This window comes from Sylvia atricapilla, chromosome 7, assembly GCF_009819655.1.
Source record: "Sylvia atricapilla isolate bSylAtr1 chromosome 7, bSylAtr1.pri, whole genome shotgun sequence".
Classification (NCBI taxonomy): domain Eukaryota; kingdom Metazoa; phylum Chordata; class Aves; order Passeriformes; family Sylviidae; genus Sylvia; species Sylvia atricapilla.
Genome location: NC_089146.1, coordinates 18,085,823 through 18,108,596, shown reverse-complemented (window position 1 = coordinate 18,108,596; position 22,774 = coordinate 18,085,823). Strand labels below are relative to the sequence as shown.

General features: G+C 41.6%; 1 protein-coding gene and 1 long non-coding RNA gene across 7 annotated transcripts in view; one reads left to right on the top strand and one right to left on the bottom strand.

The window, feature by feature from the left end:
- The window catches only part of ITGA6 (integrin subunit alpha 6), a 45,769-nt gene that overhangs the window by 4,065 nt on the left and 18,930 nt on the right, over nt 1-22,774 (top strand). For 3 of the 6 annotated variants that reach the window (XM_066322807.1, XM_066322812.1, XM_066322808.1), the window contains exons 1-5: nt 1,243-1,453; nt 17,546-17,673; nt 18,085-18,164; nt 19,930-20,185; nt 21,631-21,762. In XM_066322807.1, coding sequence (XP_066178904.1) covers nt 1,293-1,453; nt 17,546-17,673; nt 18,085-18,164; nt 19,930-20,185; nt 21,631-21,762 — 757 coding nt within the window. In that variant the 5' untranslated portion in view covers nt 1,243-1,292. Of the gene's footprint in view, nt 1-1,242; nt 1,454-17,545; nt 17,674-18,084; nt 18,165-19,929; nt 20,186-21,630; nt 21,763-22,774 lie in introns of those variants that run through there. The other 3 variants (XM_066322810.1, XM_066322809.1, XM_066322811.1) reach the window with 1 other exon arrangement.
- LOC136363507 (uncharacterized) lies at nt 1,945-2,586 on the bottom strand. Its single transcript, XR_010744002.1, has 2 exons — nt 2,254-2,586; nt 1,945-2,119 (listed from the first exon to the last, which is right to left on the bottom strand). It is a non-coding gene; the product is annotated as an uncharacterized lncRNA (long non-coding RNA).

Here is a 22,774-nt window from a genome sequence, read left to right as displayed (position 1 = left end):
GAGTTGGGCATGGAAGAGTAAGTGGGGAAGGACTCTATTAGCAAAAAAAATCTGGGAGCCTAATTTAACAAAATGTTTTGTTTCCACATTAGATACACATTTCTGGTGCGTTTTCTTGCTCTCTTTTGATCAAGGGTGTTTTGGATTTGAGCCAAAGACTTGTCTATACACGGAACTATCCTAGAATAATTGCCCTGGAAAAAGTAGCTTGGATTAACTCCATGGGAGCAGAGTATTGTTCCAGAAGGAGTTATTTGGTGTATCAACATATTTGAGTGCTCTGTCTGAATTGCTCTTTTCTCAGTTTCTTTGGAATCTTACCTTCCCTCTTCATACTCTGGATATTGGTAGAAAAGAACAACTGAGTATTGTCATGCTGCTTGGAGTTTGTGAGGTTTTAAAAGTTGCATCTGCTTTCCTAAACCGGAGCACTAAGCCAAGATTCTGTTCAAAACCCAAAACCTCTCGCTCTCTCTGGAGTGGGTAAAGTTGATAAGGTATGTTTGCAAATAATCTTTTGGAGTTATGGGTGAAAGCATCGTAAGAGAAAATAACCTGGGATCCAAACCCCCATATTGTTTATGAACAATTAAAATGTAGGAGTAAGAAATTTTCAGATGTGTTCAGAGATGGAAAATACTGGAGGAGGAGATTCAGGTAGTCTTCAGTTTCTGTTCTCATGTGCTCTGTGAAGAGTCCAGAAAACAGATACTTTTTCTCCTTTTTCTCCTTTTTTTCTTCTTCTCTTGCATGTGTTCTTTGGGGAATACAGACTGAATACTGGGTCATGCCGTCCATAGTTCTGTATCAACCTTAGCACACTTGAGCAGTGTGTTATGGCCGGTACCGGACCGACCCGGTGCCGCTGAGCAGACCGCTATCGGCCGCCCAGGGGGCCTGGGTTTGGTGTCTCGAACGCATCCCGGCCCCGCCGTGGGAGCTCTCTGCCCTTTTCCCCAAGGGCCTGCGGCCCGGCCCTCACCTGCGGCCGTGACCTGCCCGCGGGAGGGCTTCATTTCGTGTCGTTGGCGCAGAGACATCCCAGCCCGGGGGCGCGGCAGGCGGTGAGCTCCCGGGGCCCCGCGGGGCGGGGGGCGACTGACGGGCGGGGCGACGCCCTGGGCCGCCCCTCCCAGGGGCAGGGGCCCGGCCCCGGGGACATTTTGTGCTGTGCCGGGCACCCGCGGAGGGCGGGGCGGGCCCGGGCGGAGCCGGCGGGGGCACCACGGGCGCGCTCAGCGCGGGCAGCAGCGGCGGCGCTGGCGGCAGGTTCCCGGGCCGGGCCAGAGCAGATGGCGGCCCTGCTCCTCCTCTACCTGCCCGTCCTGCCGGGGCTGGCCGGCGCCTTCAACCTGGACACGGACAACGTGATTAGCTGGAGCGGGGAGAAGGACAGCCTCTTCGGCTTCTCCCTGGCCATGCACCGGCAGCTGCAGCCGCAGGAGAAACGGCTGTAAGTGCACCGCGCCCCGCCCGGCCCCGTCCCGGGCCGCCTGCGGGTCCCTCCTGCCTTCCAGCGCCGGGAAACTTCCCCCGGCAGCGGGCCGGGGTCGCCAGCCCCCGCGGGGTGCCCGGGGGCGGCGGGAGCCGGGCCTCGGAGGGATGGGGCAGCACCTGCCGCGGGGCGCTGCGGAGCCGGGACAGCGGCATACACGGCGGAGCGGGGGGCCGCCCCGGGAGCTGTGGGGAGCCGGGGCTGGAAAGGGGAAGCGAGCGGCGGCCGCCGCTGGGAGCCCTTCCCGCCGCAGCGCTCTGGCTCCTGTGCGGCCGCCCCGGCAGGCTGCAGCCCGGGCCGGCGGCGACCTGCTCCGCCCGACCTGCCCAGCCTCGGGTTTGTTCTGCCCGGGCAAACCCGGCCTCGGGTGGCCCGGGCTCTGCTCTTCAAGACGGACCCTGCCCGGGAGCGCGGATGAGAGGTGATACAAAGAAGTCAGAAAAAATAGGTTGGTGGTAGTGGCATATGCGTGAAACTTATTTTGAGAAATTACGAAGGCAAAATAAGGCTCCTGTGTACATCTTCAAGATCCTTGCGGCTTTATGTCCATAGCCGAGTAGTGCTGAACCCCACCCTATCCAGCAGTACTGGATGGAGTGTGAGTATAAAGTATAAAGAAGAAAGCTGAAAAGAAATAATGTTCTTCATAAAGTTAGGCGGTAAATTGAAAAATCCTGTGGGCTCATTTTACTCAAACTTGCATTCTTGTGTGATTTCATAAAAATTACAGTGTGTGAAGGAGTATAAATCACACACACCCGTGTTTCATCTTCCATCCAGCAGATAAAATAATCCATAGCATCCTGAGGAATGAAAAGCAGATCTGTGAGCTCCTTTCCAGAGGCCTTTGTCTTAATTCTTGACAGGATACGCTTGCATAGGTCTCATTTTAGTACTACCAAGAAAGCAGTGCCTGAAGCTTGTTAGTCTCCTGTTGTATTGTCAGTACTGGCAGAATGAGTGTGTAGGAATATGCAGACAGCCAATTACTGAGAAGAAAGAAACAGCAGAAACACAAGGACAGTCACAGTATTCAAGCTGGTATGTACTATTTGGCTGAAATGCCTCAGAGATTATAGGCATGAAAGTTCTGTATTGTATGTCTAGTAAGTGCTTCCTCGGGCAATCCAGTGTGGGGAAAGAGCAGAGCCAGATGCTATCTGCCTTGATTTGGCTTTCTGAATCCAGGCTTTCATGAGAAGCAAGGGTCTCTATTAGAGACAAAACTAGACTAGACAAACTGCATTTTATGGTGGTATGTCCTTCTGAGTGTGAGGTGTCTTGGCCATTTTTCAAATCCATGGGTTTTAGCATAAAGAATTGGAATGCTACCCTGGGTAGCTGCTGGGTAGTATGCTTGGAATGAAACCTTTTATGTCAAACAGGCATGTTGTAGTCACTTTGAACATCATTTTTCTGTAAGAGTAGGAGTGCATGGCTTTAAGAGAACAAGACATTAAATGTGCTGAACTATCTTTCTTAGGAACTGAGCTGTGTTTAGCTCACTTTGTGAGTTCTGTCTTCTGAAACAGTGTTTTAGTGGGGAGCCTTGAAGAGAAGCCTTCCATGCTAAGCTGCATTTTTTGTATCAGATAAAAATGAGCTAGGTTGAGCTAATACCAAAGGAATTGTGTGGTCTTTTCTGTGGAAACCTCATGCAATTTCTAAATTGATTGACTCTTCATAGATGGAACAAATGGTATCTGCTGCCCAGATAACTGGGGAAGGTAGAAAGGTATGGGACCAGAGGTCATACTGAGGCCTGCTGCTGAGAAACAGGTATGTCTAATGCCTGCATGCTGCCTGTTACCTCTAACAGCAGGACTCAGGGGTGCAATACCTCTGCATTCCCAGATGTATTTTGGTCTGTCTTACCTCTGCTGCAAAAGTGGATTTATGTTCAGCTATCTCTTAGTCAGATAGAAGTTTTTATTTTACCCCTTCTTCTTGAGTGGATGCTAGTTTCAAAACTTAGTTACATTTAGAGTGTGAACACTGTTAAGTAGTTGCCAAAAATAGAGAAACTCCAATTCCTACTGAAACGTAATTAAAAGTGCTACTTGGAATCTCATCTGGCAGGGACTGTCATTTTAAACAAAACTGTTATCTTGAGTACCCATCTCCTTTTACAAAATGAGAAACACTATCATAGACAAGTTCAAAATCAGTCCATCTTTGGAAAAACAAGAAAATGAGAGGTGAGATACATTGATTCTATACAAGGCCTAATGACTTGGAGCAAGGCTTGGTAAAACAAACAAAATTATGTGTAATTTTTCTCTTACCTCACTTAAGCATTTGTTAAGTGAAATGGTTCCCTCTTTCTCACACAGAATTATTCAGTGTTAATCATTACAATAATCCTCTATAAAGATGAGGGTGGAGAATGTCTAGGAAGTGTGACAAATAAAGGTACAGCTGAAATAGCCTTTGATTAAACATGGTATTTGCTTTTGATTATCTTTTTTTCTTAGTCACAGAATACCGTGGATTGCATATTAGCTTTGAATGGCAAAATAATTTGTGTTAGCTACAAATGCCATGTTTGCTAATGAGGAATTACTTAACTTTCAACATTATGAACAGGTGACTGTTCAATTGCTTTGACATTTGTTGTAAATGATACTGAGAATAAAGGTATGGACTAGTAACAAGATTTTGGTTTTGAGTATCCTCAGGTTAGAAAGTTTGTCACATGGAGATGAGGAAAGCTGTAGTTTATATGACTGAAAGAACTGCTGATGGTATGTGGGTGTGAAAGACAGCTGGATGCAAACTTTATGTGCATCAAAGAACATTAATGTTGGAGGTACCAAGGCAGCCTCCCTGGATTTGTATGTATGGTTCTGGTTCTTTGTCAAGCGCGGTGAATCAGGCAGCAAAAAAGGCTGATGGAGCACTAAAGGAGCTGGGCTTATTGCCCTATGTTAGTTTGTTTTGTTTTTTATCTATCAATATGATGTAAGAGAGTTCTGGTTCTGCAGGGGAATGGTGGCACAGCAGCAGTGCATTTCATCTGCAGACTGGAAGAAGGTTGTAACATAGAGGTGTCTGAGACTGGGGGAAGGCATAGCTATAGAGAAATGTGGTTAAAATGTAAGTGGTCCTGAAAATGTGAGTGTATTCAGCATTTCTAGATGGGCACTACACTGATTATGCATATATTATCTACTATATGTTATAAATATATTACTATTATAATAAAAATATAATTATTAGCTACTCACTATATATGTAGGGCATGTAGTCACATACATGTAATTTTATAGAATATATAGAGATATGGTCTATATACTATATCTAGAGATATAGACTATGTATGCATACTCCATGTAAGATGTTCAGCAAGTTAGTATTCCAGTTTGGTTGTAATTCACAATGATTTAAGCATCTGGAATTAAAACACAAGCATCAAGAATATCTAAATTTGTATGTTACTTTCATAGAATCATAGAATCCTGGAATCACTTGGGTTTGAAAAGACCCTTGAAGTCAGTCCCAGTGTAAACCTAACCCATTAGCCAGTTTTTATTTGTGGTTTAGAATGGTACAATCACAAAATATCCTGACTTGCAAAGCACCCACAAAGATCTACTTGTGTAATTCTGATACAATTTTCAGGAGAAGTATAGAGCTGAATTCAGGTAGGCTTCTTGTTATAGTGTAAGGTGAAAAAAGGGAAGATACTGTAGTTACCAACATTCAGGATTCTCCCATCAGCTGAAAAGCTGCATTGAAAGCTGTGGATAGGCACTTTATATCAAGACTGCACTTACCATTACCAGCCATAAAATCCTAAAAATTGCAGTGCCTTATTGAAATTTTTACTTGTCACAGGTTTTGCTGACACTGCACGTCTCTACTGTGAGCTATTATATCAATACATAACAAAGTTGCCTTAGGTCAGCAGGACTGCTGACATTGCTGTGCTGCTGCAGTGCATCCTCAGTGGCATTTAGCCAGTACTTTTGTGTTCTCTGAGGGCTTGGACTCAGAGACGCTTTGCTCCTGCAACAAAGAACTGGATTATGCTGGTCTGCAGTGGAAGATGACAATTGCTGCTTGCAGAGGTGTCACTTAAAAAGCTTATTTGCTTTCTTCGTGATAGTAGAGGAGTTTGTCTATCTTGAGTGTTCAAGATAGATGTCCTGTGGCAAAGGTCAGGATCAAATGAAGTTGGTGAGGAGGAGGGAGGAATAGTTGAAGAGTTTTCCTGTAGTGGTAAGGAACAGATTTTCACAGAAGATCCATTGTGCTAATATGAGTGAAAGAAGTGAGACAAATTTACGTAGTTTAAGGGGTGTGTAGTTGTTACAGGAGGAGCAAACTGCAGAAGGCTGGCTTTTTTCCCAGTACTGATTTTGAGTTATGTTCTTGGTTATCCATGGCAGAAGCCAGGCAGGTAGGTTGGCTTCTCATAAGTGGTTTTTTTTCATAGCATCTAACAAGCAGAGAAGAATGATTACTGATCTAATTTGTTGCTGTCTGATTTCTCCACCAAATAAATGAAATTAGCATATTGGGTTGCCTGGCATGTTACAGCAGTAAATTGTTCACCAGCCAGCATGAGCCATTCTTTTTTCCTCTGTTAAATTTCACCTGCATGTGCCAGAGCAACTGTAAGTTTTGTAAGGAATGCATTTTGGTAAATTCTTATTGGAGGTACCTCAGTCATTTTGAAAGAATTGCATTTAAAAACAGTTATTGTTTAAATGTTTCATAACCAGCCTGGGTCTAAATGAATCATTCTAGACATAACTGTAAAAATGCAACATTTTGAGGACATATTGTGTGGAAAGGACAAGACTGAGATTAGACTATTGGGCAAATGTCAATTTAAGGGAAAGTAAGTAAAAATCCATATTATTGGATGAGCAGATGGTGGTCTGTACTGTGAAACATTAGCTGGAAAAGGAACACCTTATTGTGGTATTTAGCAGGGGCAGGTAACAGCACAGGAATATTTGATGAAAGAACTATGCAGAATAGTCTGGAAAACACTGAATGATTCCTTTATTAGCACTGGATTTTTTGATTGCAATATACATAAGCAAGTTACTGCTTTGAAAGTAATGGGAGAAGAATGTAGCTTAGAAAAACCAACGCGGGAAAAAAGGTTTTACTTCCATTTTTAAGGGAATCATTCTGTACGTTAAATAAATGAACTATACCATAGGTTAATATTTTGCAGCTCTAGCATAAACCATATTGTATTCTTGTTTAAATGCACTTTGCTTTGGTTTAAGGTATGGCGAGTATCATATTTTCTATGATTATTTTGAGAATTCCATAGCAGTTACTTTGGAGAAGAGACTTTGGAAAAGTGCAGTTATGTTGGTTTAGCTTAAAGCACAGGCTATGTGTATTCTGCTGCGAAGTACCTGAGGCAGATTTTTTTTTTTTTTTCAAAGTAACAGTGAAAGGCAAAAGGTGTTGCTTATTGCATTATGATTTTTGGAGCATTTACTCCATTATGCATTGATCTTTTTTGGATCTGCTGGAGCAGTGGCTGTTTTTCTTGTTCCTCCTACAGAACTGCATTTTAAAATAAGTAATTTCCTAATGTTGATTTCCTTTAAGAGGTTGAGCTAATGTGAGTGAGGACGATTTAGACTGTGTTGAGAAGGGAGGTCTGCTGAATCAAGGAGAAAAGAAAGAGGGGTTTATGGGATGGGCCCTGTCAAGATGGCATCTACAGCATAAAAATGTACTCTAGTCCCTTCAGGGTAACGTGGACAGATCCTGCACTGGATTTCACTGCCAGCTAGTGAGTTTCTAGGGTACTCTTCAGCTATATTCCTTGCATTTGTTTTCTGTTTTCAAGAAGTTTGGAGATCACTTAAGAAATAGAGAACAGCAGATAGGAATGGTCAGCATTGTTGAGTTTGCTGATAGCTAGTGTCCATAGGAATGGTAGAATTTTCTTAGACTGAATGTTACTTCCTTTTCAGTGAAGATGACATTTTTTTTTAATGGAGCTGTATGTACTTAGTCTCTATATGTTTCATCTGTCACTGTCAACTTCCTCAAAAGTAGGTCTATAAAATATATCTTTAGAAAACAAAGAGTTGCAAATATGCTGCGAACAACTCACTCCTGTATTGCCCGGGGTTGTTTGCTCAGCAGCACATGCATGGGTCAAAGGTCTGAGGGAAATGCATGTTTATCCTGGAAGTGGTCAAAAGTGGCAGCCAGCTGTTGCAGATAGCAAGGACAGCATCATCATGTGAGGCTGAGTTTTTTGTGTCCTTTTCTTACTGCTCTTTTCACAATACTCTGCTAAGGGAATGACAAAGATCAGTTAACCTTGCACTTTGTCATCCGTGCAGCTGAAGCTGTGTAGTGGTTCAGTCTGCTGGCTCTCAGATGTCAGTGATGTCTAGCAGAGTGTGTGGAAAGCCATTCTGTGTAGTGTGAAAAAAACCCTCAAGTGAAAACCACATTTTCTTGGCCAAAGATGCTAAAATAAATTTGGTGTATTTTTTTCATATACAGCCAACTCCTGTAGATGCGACTACAAATATGGTGTAATTTTGCAAGTCCCTGTAATCTTTTTATCCACTCAGTTTATTTTTCTGTTAGAGAAATGTTTGATAATTATGTAGTGTGGTCCCAGAATATTGCTGAAGATGTAAGTTTCTTCTCTTCCCAGCCAAGCTGTGATCCTGCATATAGTGGAAGGATACTTTTGTTCTTAGATTAGATCCAGTCCTAGAAATAGCTGCAATACCACTTGCACAAGTTGCAGCTTACAGGAACATAGGATGTTAAAAATAACCTAAAAAACCAATTAATTCTAGGTTCTGCTCAAGTGAGCATGTGGGGAGTGGCAAAAGAAAAAATTTATGTATGAGGAGATGGATGTAAAACTAGGTATGTGTGCATGTGGAGGAGTAGCAGTATACAAAGTAAGAGGATGCAGTAGGTTTCTTGGCATAGTCTCAAACATAAGTAATTTTGCAAAGAATCTTGTTCTTAAGTTTTTAAAGCTGGTTAAAATTCTCAGTTTATACATTCCTATTCACAGTAAAATATAATGACTTCTTCCACAGATATGTATAAAGAGCAGTTTCTTGTGAATGTATAATTTAATTCTGTTGATCTGTTTGATCAGTGTTTGAGTATCTGCATGGAACATAAAAGAAAGGCTCTCTGAGCATCCCAGCTGCACAGGCATTTGTATAACCTGTTTCTTCTAGGAAAATACCTTATTGGAGCGTTGTCTTCCAAGTGATTTGAGTGCCTGTGTTTTCAGTTAATTTGAAGGCGTGGGGGCATAATGCGTCATGTACCCAGTGACACATCTGCTTTTGTCATTAAGTTCATGGCTTGAAGAAAAGTTTTACTCAAACTGTGGATTATAGGCGTTTAGCCCAGGGTGGCTTTAAGACTTGAAGGAATAATTTGAACAGTGCTTTGGCATGCAAGTGCCTTCAGGCTGTTGGAGCATGTGTTTGATTGCTGTTCCTGTACTCCTTCTCTGACTAAGGATTACGTATCAGGAAGGTCCACGCTTTTTTCACATGTGCAGAGTTCTTTTGCCCACTCCCACAGGGTACTCCTGTAGTCCACAGGCTTAGGCTGACAGCTGGGCAGGGCACAGCTCAGCTCAAGGAAGCCAGTGTTGCTCTGGTGTGGGTGAGCTTCCTTCTCCCTGGGGTGCTGCTTGGTATATTTCAACTAAATGTGGTCAACTTCTGTTCAGATGGTGAATCAGCCAGAATTCATGTTGCTGTGTATGTAGGGCAGGAGGTGTCTACCTGTCTTGGTATTCCCTCTGTAATTTTGAGGGAGATGGTGGTAAGTCTGGAAAAGGAGGAGCAAGGGGGAATCTCATAAATTGGATGTATGAGTGAAGGAACTATGGCTTGGGTTAGCATGGGGAGCAGTTGCTCTTCAAATTCTGCAGGGCTATATAGTGTGTTATATTGCCCATTGATTCTACAGTAAAATGTTCATCTTTGCTGTGCTTCTTTCATGCCTTTTAATAGTTTAATTATGGTGATAAATGAAACCGATGTACTTCAAGGAAATAGAGGAATGACATTTCAACCCAAATATTTGTTTTGTGCTGAATTAGAGCTGCTATAATTTTTTTAAAAATGGCTTTCAGCACATTGAATGAACAGTATATGCCTGTTAAGGCTGTTGCCTCTCTTAACAAGTAATGCCTTCAAGTACTGACTGGGTGCACTGCTTTCAGATTTTTCTTTTCCTCACCCCAAAAAAAAGAAGAGAGTGAGCAACTGTTTCCATATTTTCATTGCTTTCGTGTTTGTTTTCTAAAACATGTACATAATGTATGATGTGATACTTCTTTAACTTTTCATGAGCTTTATATAGAGATGCGATATGTTAGTGGCGATACAAGTCCTGCAAATGTGAGGAAGTTTAAATGAGTTCTGGGGTTTTCTATGGCATGAATGGCCAGCAGCCCAAGTGCAGGAGACAGTAATTCCTAATTTCTGTTATGCACTTGTTTACTCAAGCCTGTAGCGTGAGTCACATCCAGAAGACAGCGATCAGATGCAGACCCGGTGTGTTTCTGCAGGGCCTGTTGTGCCGCAGAGCGGGCGGCCCCGGCGGAGGCGATGGCCGGGGAGGCCCTGCTGCTCCTGGGCTCTTGGCAGCAGAGCGAGGCTGCGCTGGTGGGATGGGCTCTTCCCTTCGCTCTGCTTGTAGGTAGCTGGGGACTGCTGCTTCACTGCGGCTGGCCTTGCCGGCTTCTCCTGCTGCTTTCGGGACCTGCAGCTTGGTACATCTGCAGTGGAGAGTAGCTGGGTTGTGCCCAGCTGGCTGTGATGGGACTCCTGTAGTTCAGTCCTCCTGCTGCAGACAAGGTGACTGTGGGCAGGGGATGAGCCAGAAGTGCCAGGACTTCAGCTCCCAAGTTAGTTTCTTGAGATGGTGCACTTGTCACTTCTTGAGTTAAACTGCATGTTCTTGTAAGAGGATTTCATGCAGGACCAGGCACTGCTATGTTAGAAAACCCGAGTGAAAATCCCTTTAACATAATTTCTTCCGTAAGTTTATAATAAATTAATTATAAAACTGTCTAATACATATTTTACAGTACTAGTTCATAGTCAGGTCTGTTCCTGGCACGGGTGTTCTTCCTTTTAAATCTGAAAAATGTATAGATTGTAAGGGAGGAATTAAATTTGTAAGTAGCAAGTTGCACTTGCTATTTGACAGTATGAAAACTATGAGGTATCTGCTGATTAAAACCAGAGAGTGGTGTCTGAAATGGGAAACTGATTTTTGAAACATCAATTTGGAGCAGACTGTACCATTTCTTCTAAGAAAAACGCTTTGTACCAATGGAAATGTGATTTGCAAAACCTGTTTCAAATCCAGACAGGCTGGGCTCTAGACTATGATGGAAAAGTATTTATTTTTCCATGTGACTTTCAGAGAGTCAATAGTAAGTGGCCTTTCCAGGACAACAGGTATCTTTGTAGTTCCAGTTTTGCTTTGTAGTAGCTTGTCCTAGTCCTTGTGCTGCTTTTGGCTTCTTTTTTCAGCTGCTATCATAATGTTTCCTAAAAAAGGCTGAATAAATAAAATGAAAATTGCAATCCTTCAAGTGCCAAGCCTCCAGGCAACAGAGATTAATGATGTACTTGGCCACAGCTTTGCACTGTTAGTTCCAAAATGTAGCTATGGAGTAGCAGATCAGGAGAGTATTCAGTCACTTAAAATAGCTGTTCACAACATACTGACCATGATGGGTGTCTCTGTAAAAAGCATCACAAACAAGCTCTCTGCTGATGCAGTTACTGGTTGTGTTTTGCTGGGGAGGGGATTTTTTTTTTTTTTTGGAGGAGCCCATGGTTCAGCTCCAGCTCCCATTAGCAGCCTGAGTGTGTGAAGGACAATCTCTGTGCTAATTTGTCTGTGGTGTTCTTGTCCTGTGGAATGCCAAATCCAAGCATGAAGCAGGGGTGGTGCTACCAATATTCACAAACAATGTCTGTCCCACTGACCAACTTCAGTTATGTTGAAATATCGTGGTGGTTAAATGCATCCATCCTCTGTGTTTGTTAATTTTAGAAACAGTTGAGACCCAATCAGTGCTGAGGGCTGAAAATATAGCTCAGGTGGAGGGCTGTAGATGCCCACATTGTGATCAAGGGTCTCTGCCTGGAGGTTTCAAACATTTGATAGATGATTTCTGACTGGTGATTTTGTAGCAAAATTTAGAGTTAATGCTAGTTACACTATTTTCTTCATTTCACTAAATCTAGTGAAACTTGTTCCCAAGAGGGCACTGGAACTGGGAGAGAGAAAGGATGTAGGGATCTAACTGTCCAGTCAAGGGTGAGACATTTCATGGCACTTAGCGTTGTTAGTTTCTGAATTTGCTCCCCTTGTGGAGTCTTTCAGGAAACATAATGAAGTGCAAAGTCTGGAGTGGCAGCATTGTTACCTGAGAACAGCAATATCAAATTTGAAACTTGTCTCAATGGAACCTGCAAAATTGGAAATTACTTACACAAGTGACTATTTAATTCAGCCTATATGTGGAAATGGTTAATGGTTTCTTACCCAGGAAACACATTCATGATTTCTACTCCAGTCTATTAAGGCTCAGAGCAGGCACTACAGATGTGTTGCTTTTACTTTTAAAGAAAGGCTGGCAAAGATGTGGTGCCTTGTTTGGGTAGAAGGATACCATGGAAAAGGAAAGAATTTAAGGAATGAAGAAAACTTTGGGAGATAGCAGAGTATCTGAGTTCAGTGCAGACTGTCATATTTTTTGTATTTGTTTAAATCAAAATGTTATTTACTCAATGAAAGCCTCTTACTTTGAATGGGATTTACTCTCTAAAAACATGGAAGTTCTTCTCCCTACTTTTACTGATTTCCTTTGAGTGTTTATTCCAAAATAGAATTGTAATGAATTGCTGATCATTTTTGTTCTCTGAAGTATGTTGCAAAAATCATATTTTACTCTTGGACAGTTCCAAGCTGTAAGTGAAGAAAAGAATTTCACTGTGGAGTGAGAGAATACTTCCAGGAGCTTGGAGGATTTCTGGATTTCTTTTGATATGGTTTTCTCATCTTAACTTTCCTTGTGGAAGAGACCAAGATAGTTTTATGAGCAGTATTGGAGGGAGTTCAGATAGCTGTGAGCAGAAACCACTCCCAGTTCTCACTGTTGTTTTCATTAGCTGAGAAGGAGCCACAGCTACCTACTAAACATTTCAAGAATTACCAATTAAAGCAGGGAGGGTTTTAAAATCTGCCCTCTGCTGCTTAATATTCTGTAGTATATGTTGAAATGGAAAACTTGTGTACTTTGCTTTGGATTTTAACAACTCTTTTGGGCCACATCTGATTAAATGAAGTTATACCCTTTCTTCTCAGTGTTCACCTAACTGTTCTTGCTGACTACTGGTTGTTGGAAGCATAAAGTAGTGAAGAAAATGCAAAGGGCAGCAGTATGCCATGGTGCCTCTAGGTGCAAGTGTGGAAATCTGATGGAGGTCTTGTGGTCTGTGTTGTTGTGTCATTAGGGGTGTGAAGGTGTAGGCCACTGGTCTTGTTTGTCTGCCTGATACCCAGAAATGTTCTGTGCTAACCACGTACACTTCCTACCAAGATACATTCTGTAAATGTTCCCACAAAGGTTTGACTGCAGTCCGACCCCCAGCACTTAGCATGGTTATAGTGAATAAGGCGTAGAAGTACCCCGCTTCTGCATCCAGTGGGGGATGAGAATTTGAGCAAAATTGCTGGGACAGATGGATGGGTTTGTCCTCCTCACCCTCCACAGAAGAGACACTGTTTGGTAAGCCTTGTGTCCTCAGCTGTGCTGAGGGGTCACCTGGGATATTAAGCCTATGATTGCAATGGCACTGTTGTGCTGTATGCAGCTACTCTGCAGTTAATTCTCACTCCCAGTCCACAGGAATGTTGTGTGTTGCATTCAGTAAATTGTGCTGTTCCAGAATCCAACTGGCTCTTCTAAATGGAGCCAGACTTACAGTTCATAGACTGTGCGTCTGGAACTGGACTTGTAGACTCGTACTTTCATATTTGTGACGCTGGTCAACAGCAGTTGACAAACTGAGGCCTGGTGACTACCTGAATGTGGGCAGTGAGTTCTCACCACCTTCTGCTTCTTGGAAATACGTGGGTTTATGAAGCATGTTTTCTACACACACTTATCCAAAGGTCTGCTCCAGATGTAGATAGAGTCTGTGAGATGTCTTGATACCTTTCCTGAGACTTGAGTAGTGCTTGGCATAAGTGGTGGAATGGAGCATCTCTTGCCTCAAGCTGTTGTGTTCGGGTGTAAAGTAACAAACACCGCAGTGAGGTAGGGTGGGTGTAGCTGTACTGTTGTGTTCCGTGGAGGGCTGTGGGGCTCTGCTGGTGCCTGTCTTGAGAGCGTGGGCCAGCTCTCCCTGTTGTGCTCCAGCGGCACCTTGCACACGCAGGTACAGGTCACTGGTGTCTGTGTGGGGCAGGCAGCGCCCACCTGAGCCAAGACTGCGCCTCAGGAAGGTCAGTTAGTTAAAACGGCACTGTGTGCCAATCCTGGAGCCATAATCTCAGGGGATTATTTTACATTGGCTATGAATCTGGGGCTGTAAGGGAGTAAATCTGTTCCTGTAAGTCAGCAGATGCTCATAATTGGCAGTGGGACCTCAGTTATTATTATGCATCTTCAAGAAGTCATTAGGAGAAATCAATAATTAAAATAATTCTAATCAATAGAGCAACTGGACTGATTCATTTGGTTAAAAATCAGAATTTCTGTTTGAAATTGGAAGACAAATGTTTTAATTATAACTAGAGCTAAAAAATTTGCTGTTTTATGCCAGTTTTGTGAGAGAATTCAGGGTTTTTTTTCCCCCTAGCACTGTCACTTAATAGATGCTTCTTTTAAATTAAATTCTGTTAATAGTTTACTATGTTACATTTCTGTAGATTAACACCTGTGCAGTCTGATTGGCCCAGGGAAATCCTAGTTAGGTTATAGTATGTATTAAAGCAAGGTGTATGGAGGAAATCAGGATTCAAGTAGTTAGAAGCATCTGTTTCTGTAATTTACATGAGGAATAGCAATACAGCTTTTGTCTGACATTGGACTCATGGTAAACATTAAATACTAATTCATCATAACTCAAATAATAAAAAGCTAAGTCTCTGACAGGAACTGGTGCTCAGAGACGTTTATGTTCAGAGTACTGTATAGCTGAGCTTCTGTTTTCTGTAGAGTAATAAGGCAAACCTGCCATGGGATAGAAAAATCAGTAAAATTGTCTGCATGTTGGAGTGTTGGGTTTTCATCTCCCATTCTGTATTCTTGACATTGGGGTGTTATTTTGTTACCTGAATATGGATTCTGGAACATGATTTTGGGCATTCAAACTTAATTGAAAGTAGTTGCAGTAGACCATGTCCACATACCTTCAGGAAGAAGTCCCAGTGAATAAAATGAATCATACTGTGAGCATGGGTGAAGAGAAATTAAGAATTTGTTTTTGTCACTTTCCATTTGCAGAAGAAAGGTTCCTAGGTTTTAAGTGTCCGTGTTTCATCTGCCAGTATAAGGAGATAGTGATCACTGGAAGAGCATCCCCTCGCTCTCTCCTTACCTCTGACCTGCAGAAAGAGGTTTTGTTTGCCGATGAGAAAGCTAAAATGGAACGTGCATAGCTGCAGAAAAAGCTAACCTGGTTTTGGCATAATGAGCTCAAACTTGATTAAAATTCTTTTATTAAATCACAGCTGAGTAAGTAGCCACAGAGTAATGACTGGAATGTGTCCTCTCTCTGGAAGGACTCTGTTGAGCACGTAGCACAGATCAGTATATGAGCTGATTCATTTGTACTACTGCAGTCATACCGAAATTCACACTGATGCATGGTTCATGTCATAATTCCATAGTTCTGTGCACACTTTATATTTTTAAATTAAGCCATTTGGCTTCTATAATAGAATTTTGATTTTTCAAATGTACCTTTTAAAGGGTAGGCAAGCAGAACAGCAGCTCTGTTGATCGGAAGTGGCAGGGTATTTGCAAGGAATTTTTTTGTTTTGTTTGATTTATTCAGCCAAAGATTAGATGTGTGTGGCTTTCTTGCTTAGATTCCTGATAGCAGTGAAAATCCTTGTAACATTTATAATCATCGCCTTCAGTAACCTGTCTTGCAGGACCCAGAGGCATAGGTGTAGTCTTCTCTGCTCTGGTCTTTAAGGCAGAAAAGTAGTAAACAAGTACAAAAGAGTTGTGCCACTTTTTAATGGATCTTTAGTTCCTACTTGAAAATACATTTCAGGATTTACCATAGTATTATACTTGAACTGATCTAATCCTTTGTGAGCACGTACTCACTGTGTGCACTTCTGTTGGCCTATGTTGTAAGGAGTTGCAGTGAAGTACCTAAGAGAATTCAAGTTTTTGTATTTGGTGAACCTTTAAGATTAGTGACAGGATTCTTGGTAACAGTTCTTCGAAATCTGGAAGGTTTTAATTAAGTCTGCTTTGAAATTCTTTGTTATAGTGGAAAATAATGTAGACAATATTTGGATGGGAATATGGGCATTGGGAAGAATCTAAGGTCGCCTGTTTCCTTTGAGATTGTGTTGGATGGGAACATGACATTTTTTAAGAAGGCTGAGCAATTTCATTTTTCATCTGGTGACCTCAGCAGTGTCTGAGATGCCATTGAATGTTTGGGGCATTTTACGGCAGGTGGCACATCCCGATCTTCTCTTGCCATCAGGATCATGGTGTGCTGTAAAAGGTCATTCAGCTAGAGAGAGGGACACAGTCTCACTATCCTGTAGAAAGGAACAGGGTTTATTTTCTTGACCCAGTACTGCCAGTATCAGTAGTATGCACATGGATGAATTAAACCTAATTAGGTATTTAAATTCAAGAAGGTTTTAGTTTTGTTTGCAATGTTGAAACAAAAGGTTTTTGATTTCTGTAAGTTAAGTTCAGTACATCATTTTTGCTCCCCCAGGCTTTGAATAAAAAAGTAGAAGTAATAAAAATTTCTGTAAGTTAGGAAATGAGTACCTCTGCTTTCTTAAAATTATGGTTGTTAATTTAAAAAAAAAAAAGTCATCTGTCTTTCCCTGGGCAACCAGAACTGAGGAGAAAATGTATCTATTCTGCCATTAGGATTATCTCAGAAATAGATGCTTTGCAGAAGACTTACTCTTAAGAGATTACAATTAAATGAACTGTTGCCAAAATTAGAAAATTTAGTTGTTGATGGTCTTTCTAAAATCACAGTTGTTTACAAACTCTTGTGATGACTGCTGTGTTTCTGAAAAAATGTTTGACAAAGATGGCAGATGGACAAAGAGAGAAAAGCAGAAAACCTTTTAAACCCAACACCACCCACATGGTGTGTCCTGTGTATGGTCCAAAGCTGAAGGTTTCAACATTCAGGGGGCTTGCCTTCATGAGGAGGATAAATTATGGATTGTGGGAGAATTTGGTCCTGTAGAAGTAGTGAAAATTCGGTTGTTTCACAATACAGATAAAATTTTGTGGTTTAAAAAAAGCATGGTTTCTGATAACACATCAACTTCATTAAATTCAGGCAAACAGTGGTATAGGACTGGTGTAAAACTAGAAGACAGCCTGAGAACAATTGTATTTACTATTGCAAGGGTTTCTGGTCATTTTAGTGACTTTTCCCACCTTTATCAAAGATTTATATAGTAGGGCAAAAAATCCCACTTGATGCCCTGATAAAAAGATGATTTTCCCAAAACTGTCAGACACCTACTTTTTATCAACCACTCTCAGTGAGTATTGCAACAATAATAACAGTACAGGTACTGGCTTGCAGGTCCAGTAATTGTAATCTGCATTACTGCTATACAGCTTCTCTTCTCCCCCTCCTCACCTTTGCTGTTTTTAAAAGAGTCAGTGCTGTGGTGTAGCTCTTCATCCATCCTCAAATGTTGGCATGTCAAACCTCTGGCAACATGGTGAAAACTTCCTAATTTTGTTGCCTTTCTCTTTTCTAATATTCCTTCTATATATTCCTTTAAATCATTTTGCTTTTCCTGCAGGTTGCTGGTTGGAGCTCCCCGGGAAAAGGCCTTTCCAGCCCAACAAGCCAACAGAACAGGAGGGCTGTACAGCTGTGACATTGCATCTCCAAATGCAGATTGCGTGCGTGTCAAATTCGATGAGGAGAGTAAGTTCTTCAGCGCTTTGGTTTTGAATTGAAACAGTTGTCTGATTCTTGTTTGAAGCCCTTTTCTGAGGCTGTGTATCAGACGGTTGCTTCTAGGGATTTATACATAACTATGTTTTGCATCAGAGTAAGTTGTAACTTAATTGCTAAGGTAGTATGAGATACTTAAATCTTGGTAGATTTTTACTCGTTTGTAAATTGATGTAACATGAAGTAATAAGCTAGAAGTTTAATCAAATGGATGCTGTTAGTGATAAGATGTACAGACACTGCCACCTGCAGACTATCTGGTATTCTGTCTGAAGAATCTCTCCTGACATGGGCTTCAAGAAAAAACAAACAAAAACCTCAGAAAAAAATGAAAATGTAGTGAACTGTTAATATTTAAAGCTGTTTTATGATACTCTGCAGCTGACCCGAAGATGGAGAGTAAAGAAGACCAGTGGATGGGTGTGACTGTCCAAAGTCAGGGACCAGGAGGAAATGTGGTGGTAAGTGCTAAAGCACTAACTTGCAAAAACATCTGGGGCCTATACAGTACATGTTCTGAGTGGTCTGTGTTTCTGTGCAGCTTGCTGAAAGGCAACTTGCCCAAGTTTACTCCTTTGATTTCTTGTAGGTAAGGACTTAAATGTGTCCTTAGCAAAATGGGCCATTTGTAAGAGCTTCAAATAATTTTTCTGTGAGTTAGCCTCTCTTTGTAACCTTTGTAACAATCTGGGATGGACAATTTATTTTCTAGAGGTACACTTTTTTTGGTTATATATACATTTTTTTTCTTTTACATACTACTGGCTGCTGTATTTCTACTTCATAGAAATAGGGAAGAAGAGTGTATAAGGTTGTAAGAGCAGCAGATTATCACCAGCCTGTTTTCCATGATGATCAACCTCCCTTTAGCTTTTATCAAGGACATCCACTGAGTAGCTCCTGTGAATTAATATGGTCATTGCACTGCAGTGGATTGCACTGCAGGAAGACTACTTGCTATTCTTTATTTTATACAATACATAAATACTCATTATTTTATATTAAACAGAGAGAAAAAGTTTTTGGGAGTTAGAGAGAAAGAGTTTTAAAAGTAACATTCTCAGTTCGATAAAAACCTCTCATGGTGCTGCAGGATACCAGATACATCATAAAATTGGTGTGCAGTGAAGCTTCCTCATCTAATTGGAGGTTAATGTCACTGCTTCCAAACCTGGGGGCAGGCGGCTTCAGGATGTGGATCTGGTTACTTAAGGATTTAGAGGCAGTAATAACTAGCTTTGGTCTGCTTCAGAACCCAAAATGGGAAGGACCACATGGAAACAGGCCTGTTCACTGAATAATCAGTCATCATCTAATGCTGTCTGGTCTTTTCTTTGTGAGTGGGGAGTGCACTTAGAGGGTGTGAACCAGGTGTGAGCAGCCTGGAGGTCACTGCAGCAGGACCCTATTGCCGTGCTCTAATGTGGAGCAGCTGTATGTTTGCCTAACATGTAGGCCTTGATAGGAACCACAGAAAAGGTCTGTCAGCCGAGAAACCTGACTTGCTTGTGCTCTTCACACAACCTGCTACATCTTACTCTTCCAGAAACACTGCTGGCAAAGGCATTTGATTGTTCACATTTTTTTTACAATGGTTTGGTGGTTACACTGCTTAGCCAATGGCTATTCATCCTTTGTGTTAAATATTTGATTAGAATTCTTTTCCCAGGGGATAGTATAAAAGGACAAGGAACAGGATGTGTTTAGTGCTTCATCTCTGCCCCAGTGACAGTTATCCTGTAAGTGGAACATCCAACAGAGGAACTAGGAGAAACTTCACTTCTCTTGACTGGAAAAGCTTTCAGCCTCTGCTTAGTGGCACTTTTCTGTAAGGGGCAAGTTCTGGGTAGTCTTGGGTAGATAGTAGTTGAACCAGTTTCTTGTGTCCTGCACAGGTGTGTCAGTCCTTTAACTCTGAGAGCTGTTGGGAAACAGCCACTTCTTTGAGAAAGAGGGTGATTTTCTCCATACTTCTTGGAAGAGAGGGATTTGGTATCAGGAAGGGCTTTAGGGATTTAACCCTATGGTCTTGACCACAAAGCAGTCTGCTTTGGCTTGTATGTGCAGGTGCCCAACCTTTCCTGTAGGAAACACTGGACTCTGCCCTTAGGTGTGTCTGCAGGGTGACACTGGTAGCAGGAGGGACAGGACTGCCTGATGGGCCCTGCCTTCTGTGGTGACCTGCGTACGACACAAACATCACACATTATTTCTTCTGTCTTGCAGACGTGTGCACATCGCTATGAGAAAAGGCAGTATGTGAACACAGTGCAGGAGACCCGGGATATCATTGGAAGGTGCTATGTGCTGAGCCAGGACCTCACTATTAAGGATGATATGGATAATGGAGTATGGAGCTTTTGTGATGGTCGTTTAAGAGGCCATGGGAAGTTTGGTTCCTGTCAGCAAGGTGTTGCTGCTACTTTTACTAGAGACTATCATTACATTGTGTTTGGTGCCCCAGGCACTTACAACTGGAAAGGTATGACTTGGCTTCCCTCCTGCCTACACTTCCCATTTCCCCTGAGACTGCTCTCAAAGGTTGTGTCCAAAGTTTTATTTTTTTAAGGGGAGAGAAGGTGATAGGGATGTAATGATTTTACCCTGTTTTTACAAAATGCTATGCTTATGTATCAACATTTACTGAAATTTCTTTAAATATCTTTGTGTGTATTTATGAATAGATAATGGAACTTTGCACATATGTACAGCAAATTTTCCCCTTATTAGTCTTAATTTTACAGTGGGATTGAGAGCTTACTTAGACACTTGGATACAGGAATGAACTACTAAATTTGTATGAATTACTTGACCATCCCTTTTTCTGTATTTGGGCAAATTTTAGATAGCAGCTGAACTCTTTGTTTATTCTGCAATATTCTCCCCTTTATTCTTTGTGAAGTTTGTGGAAACTAGTACTTTCCAAAATAAATACTGAAGGGTTGCAGGAGGATAACAGCAATACTGCATATATTCATGTCTAAATCCATGCATGTCCGTGTAAAATTTCATGGATAATCTAAGAGCCAAATTACTCTGTGTCATCTAGAAGATATTCCAGAACAGAAGGGGAAAAAACCCTAGGTACTCTTTGTTAGTTTATATTCAGAAGCGTATAAATGGCCAGTTCAGTCTCTTGAAGTGATTTTTCCCATCACACTTCATTACACCAACAGCTGTAAATACTTTCCCCTTGAGAACATCTGATCCTCCAAGCACTGCGTTTTTCCACCTCGTACACCTGTGCCTGGTGTATGAACCGTGCAAAATCAGTGCGTTCAGCTGTGGCACAAGGTGTACTTTAGTGAAAACCTAATCTTCACGGATCTGTCAACAAAATCTGACTGACCTGAAACAGCATACTGAGCGCAGACACCATTTTACTTTAATTGCAGAGAAGTGCTAGGACAGTCCTAAGAGTACTCTTCTGTATAATGGAAAAACATGCTTGTGCTTGCCAAAACCTTAATTATGCCAGTTGATAAAAGGGAAGCACACCTTATGTTGAACAATGGCTTTTTTCTTCTTAAATACTGTTTCTAAATATATTACTGGTGTTTGTCATAATGAAATGTAATTTTTTTTTAAATTCTCACATACTTACCTCCTTTTTAAAAGAAGCTTTATAAGGCTAAGAAATACAGGATAAGGGTGGTTTATGACCAAACCAGTTCAGTTTTTTCTTTGAGAATTTCCTTAGTATCTCATGTTTTCCAGATCATTGTATGGCTTCTCTGTAGAGCAGCATGAGCTTTTGGCACACAGAAAGGAGACAAAACACTAACCCAGTGCACTATTCTGTGTTGGTCCCATTTTAACAGCAGTCACTATATCATTCATCATAATTAATATAAGTTTGGAACATTTATTTGTTATTTTTCTCACTTATCATTTGTTTGCTTTTATTTTATCATTTCATTTTTTCAGGGGTGGTTCGTGCAGAGCAAAAGAATCAGACATTTTATGATCTGGGTATCTTTGATGATGGGCCTTACGAAGTTGGTGATGAGAGCCTCCAGGATAATAATCTAGTTCCTGTTCCAGCTAACAGTTACTTAGGTAGGATTAAGTACATGTGGTAAATCTCTTTAGGTCTCTTAAACATTTGTGATCCCAGCTTGGTGTGATGATCTGAAATGGGAGCAGATGTTCCATTATGGATCCCTGTAACACATTAACTGTTCTGGATAATTCACAGCCTCTCTCCACATTTATGGGCCAGTTTTAAGTGTAAGATGATACTGCCGAGGTACCTAGAAGAGCTGCTGTTGTAATGTGAGATTCAAGAGCTGTGCTGAGGGCCTACGGAATCTCAGGGAGTGATTATAATCACTGTGATGGGTCAGTACAATGAGTGGGTCTGCAGTCCTTTGTCACAGAGTCTCTGTTATGTAGTATCAGGAAGTTTATCAAAATTTGAGTTTCTGGATGTAACTATTAAGGCTGCAGATTTTCTCTCCTGGTAGGTAAGTGCAATTCTTCTTCACATTTCTAAAACTCCAGTGGCTTTTAAGAGACCTTTAAAATACCATAAATACTGTTTATATTTTACTTGTGTGTGTGTTGCAGGAGGTGAATCTCTTGCTCTTTGTGCAGTCAGGAAAGCAGGAATATGTCGTCAGGCCGGTGACCTTTCTGTGCACCAGTGAGATACACTGGAAAGGCCATGCTGCATTTTTGGAAAGGCATTAAGTGTAAAGAATCCTTCTGTTCCAGTGCAGATTGCTGTGGTGTGTTGATCCACTGCTTTTGGTGTGAGTGATGGAAAGCAGAACAGATGGGAAGGGCATTGCTAATGTAAAAAGTTAAAAAGCAAGTCAAGAAGATAGCAAACTTAGAGCTACATATATGTTAGGAGAAAGAGAGCATAAACTTCTGTTAAATATCAGCAGTAATTACTGGGTGTAGAGGTAACTAGAAAAATCGTCCTAAGAGCTTATGTTAGACAAGCTGATAGCATCTTTTGGTGGAATAAGAATTGCTAAGGTGAGGAGTACTGCAGAGGCTGGTGCCTTTTGCTGTGAACAGTCATATAAACTTTTTCCAGTTGCATAACCAATGCATTTATCTC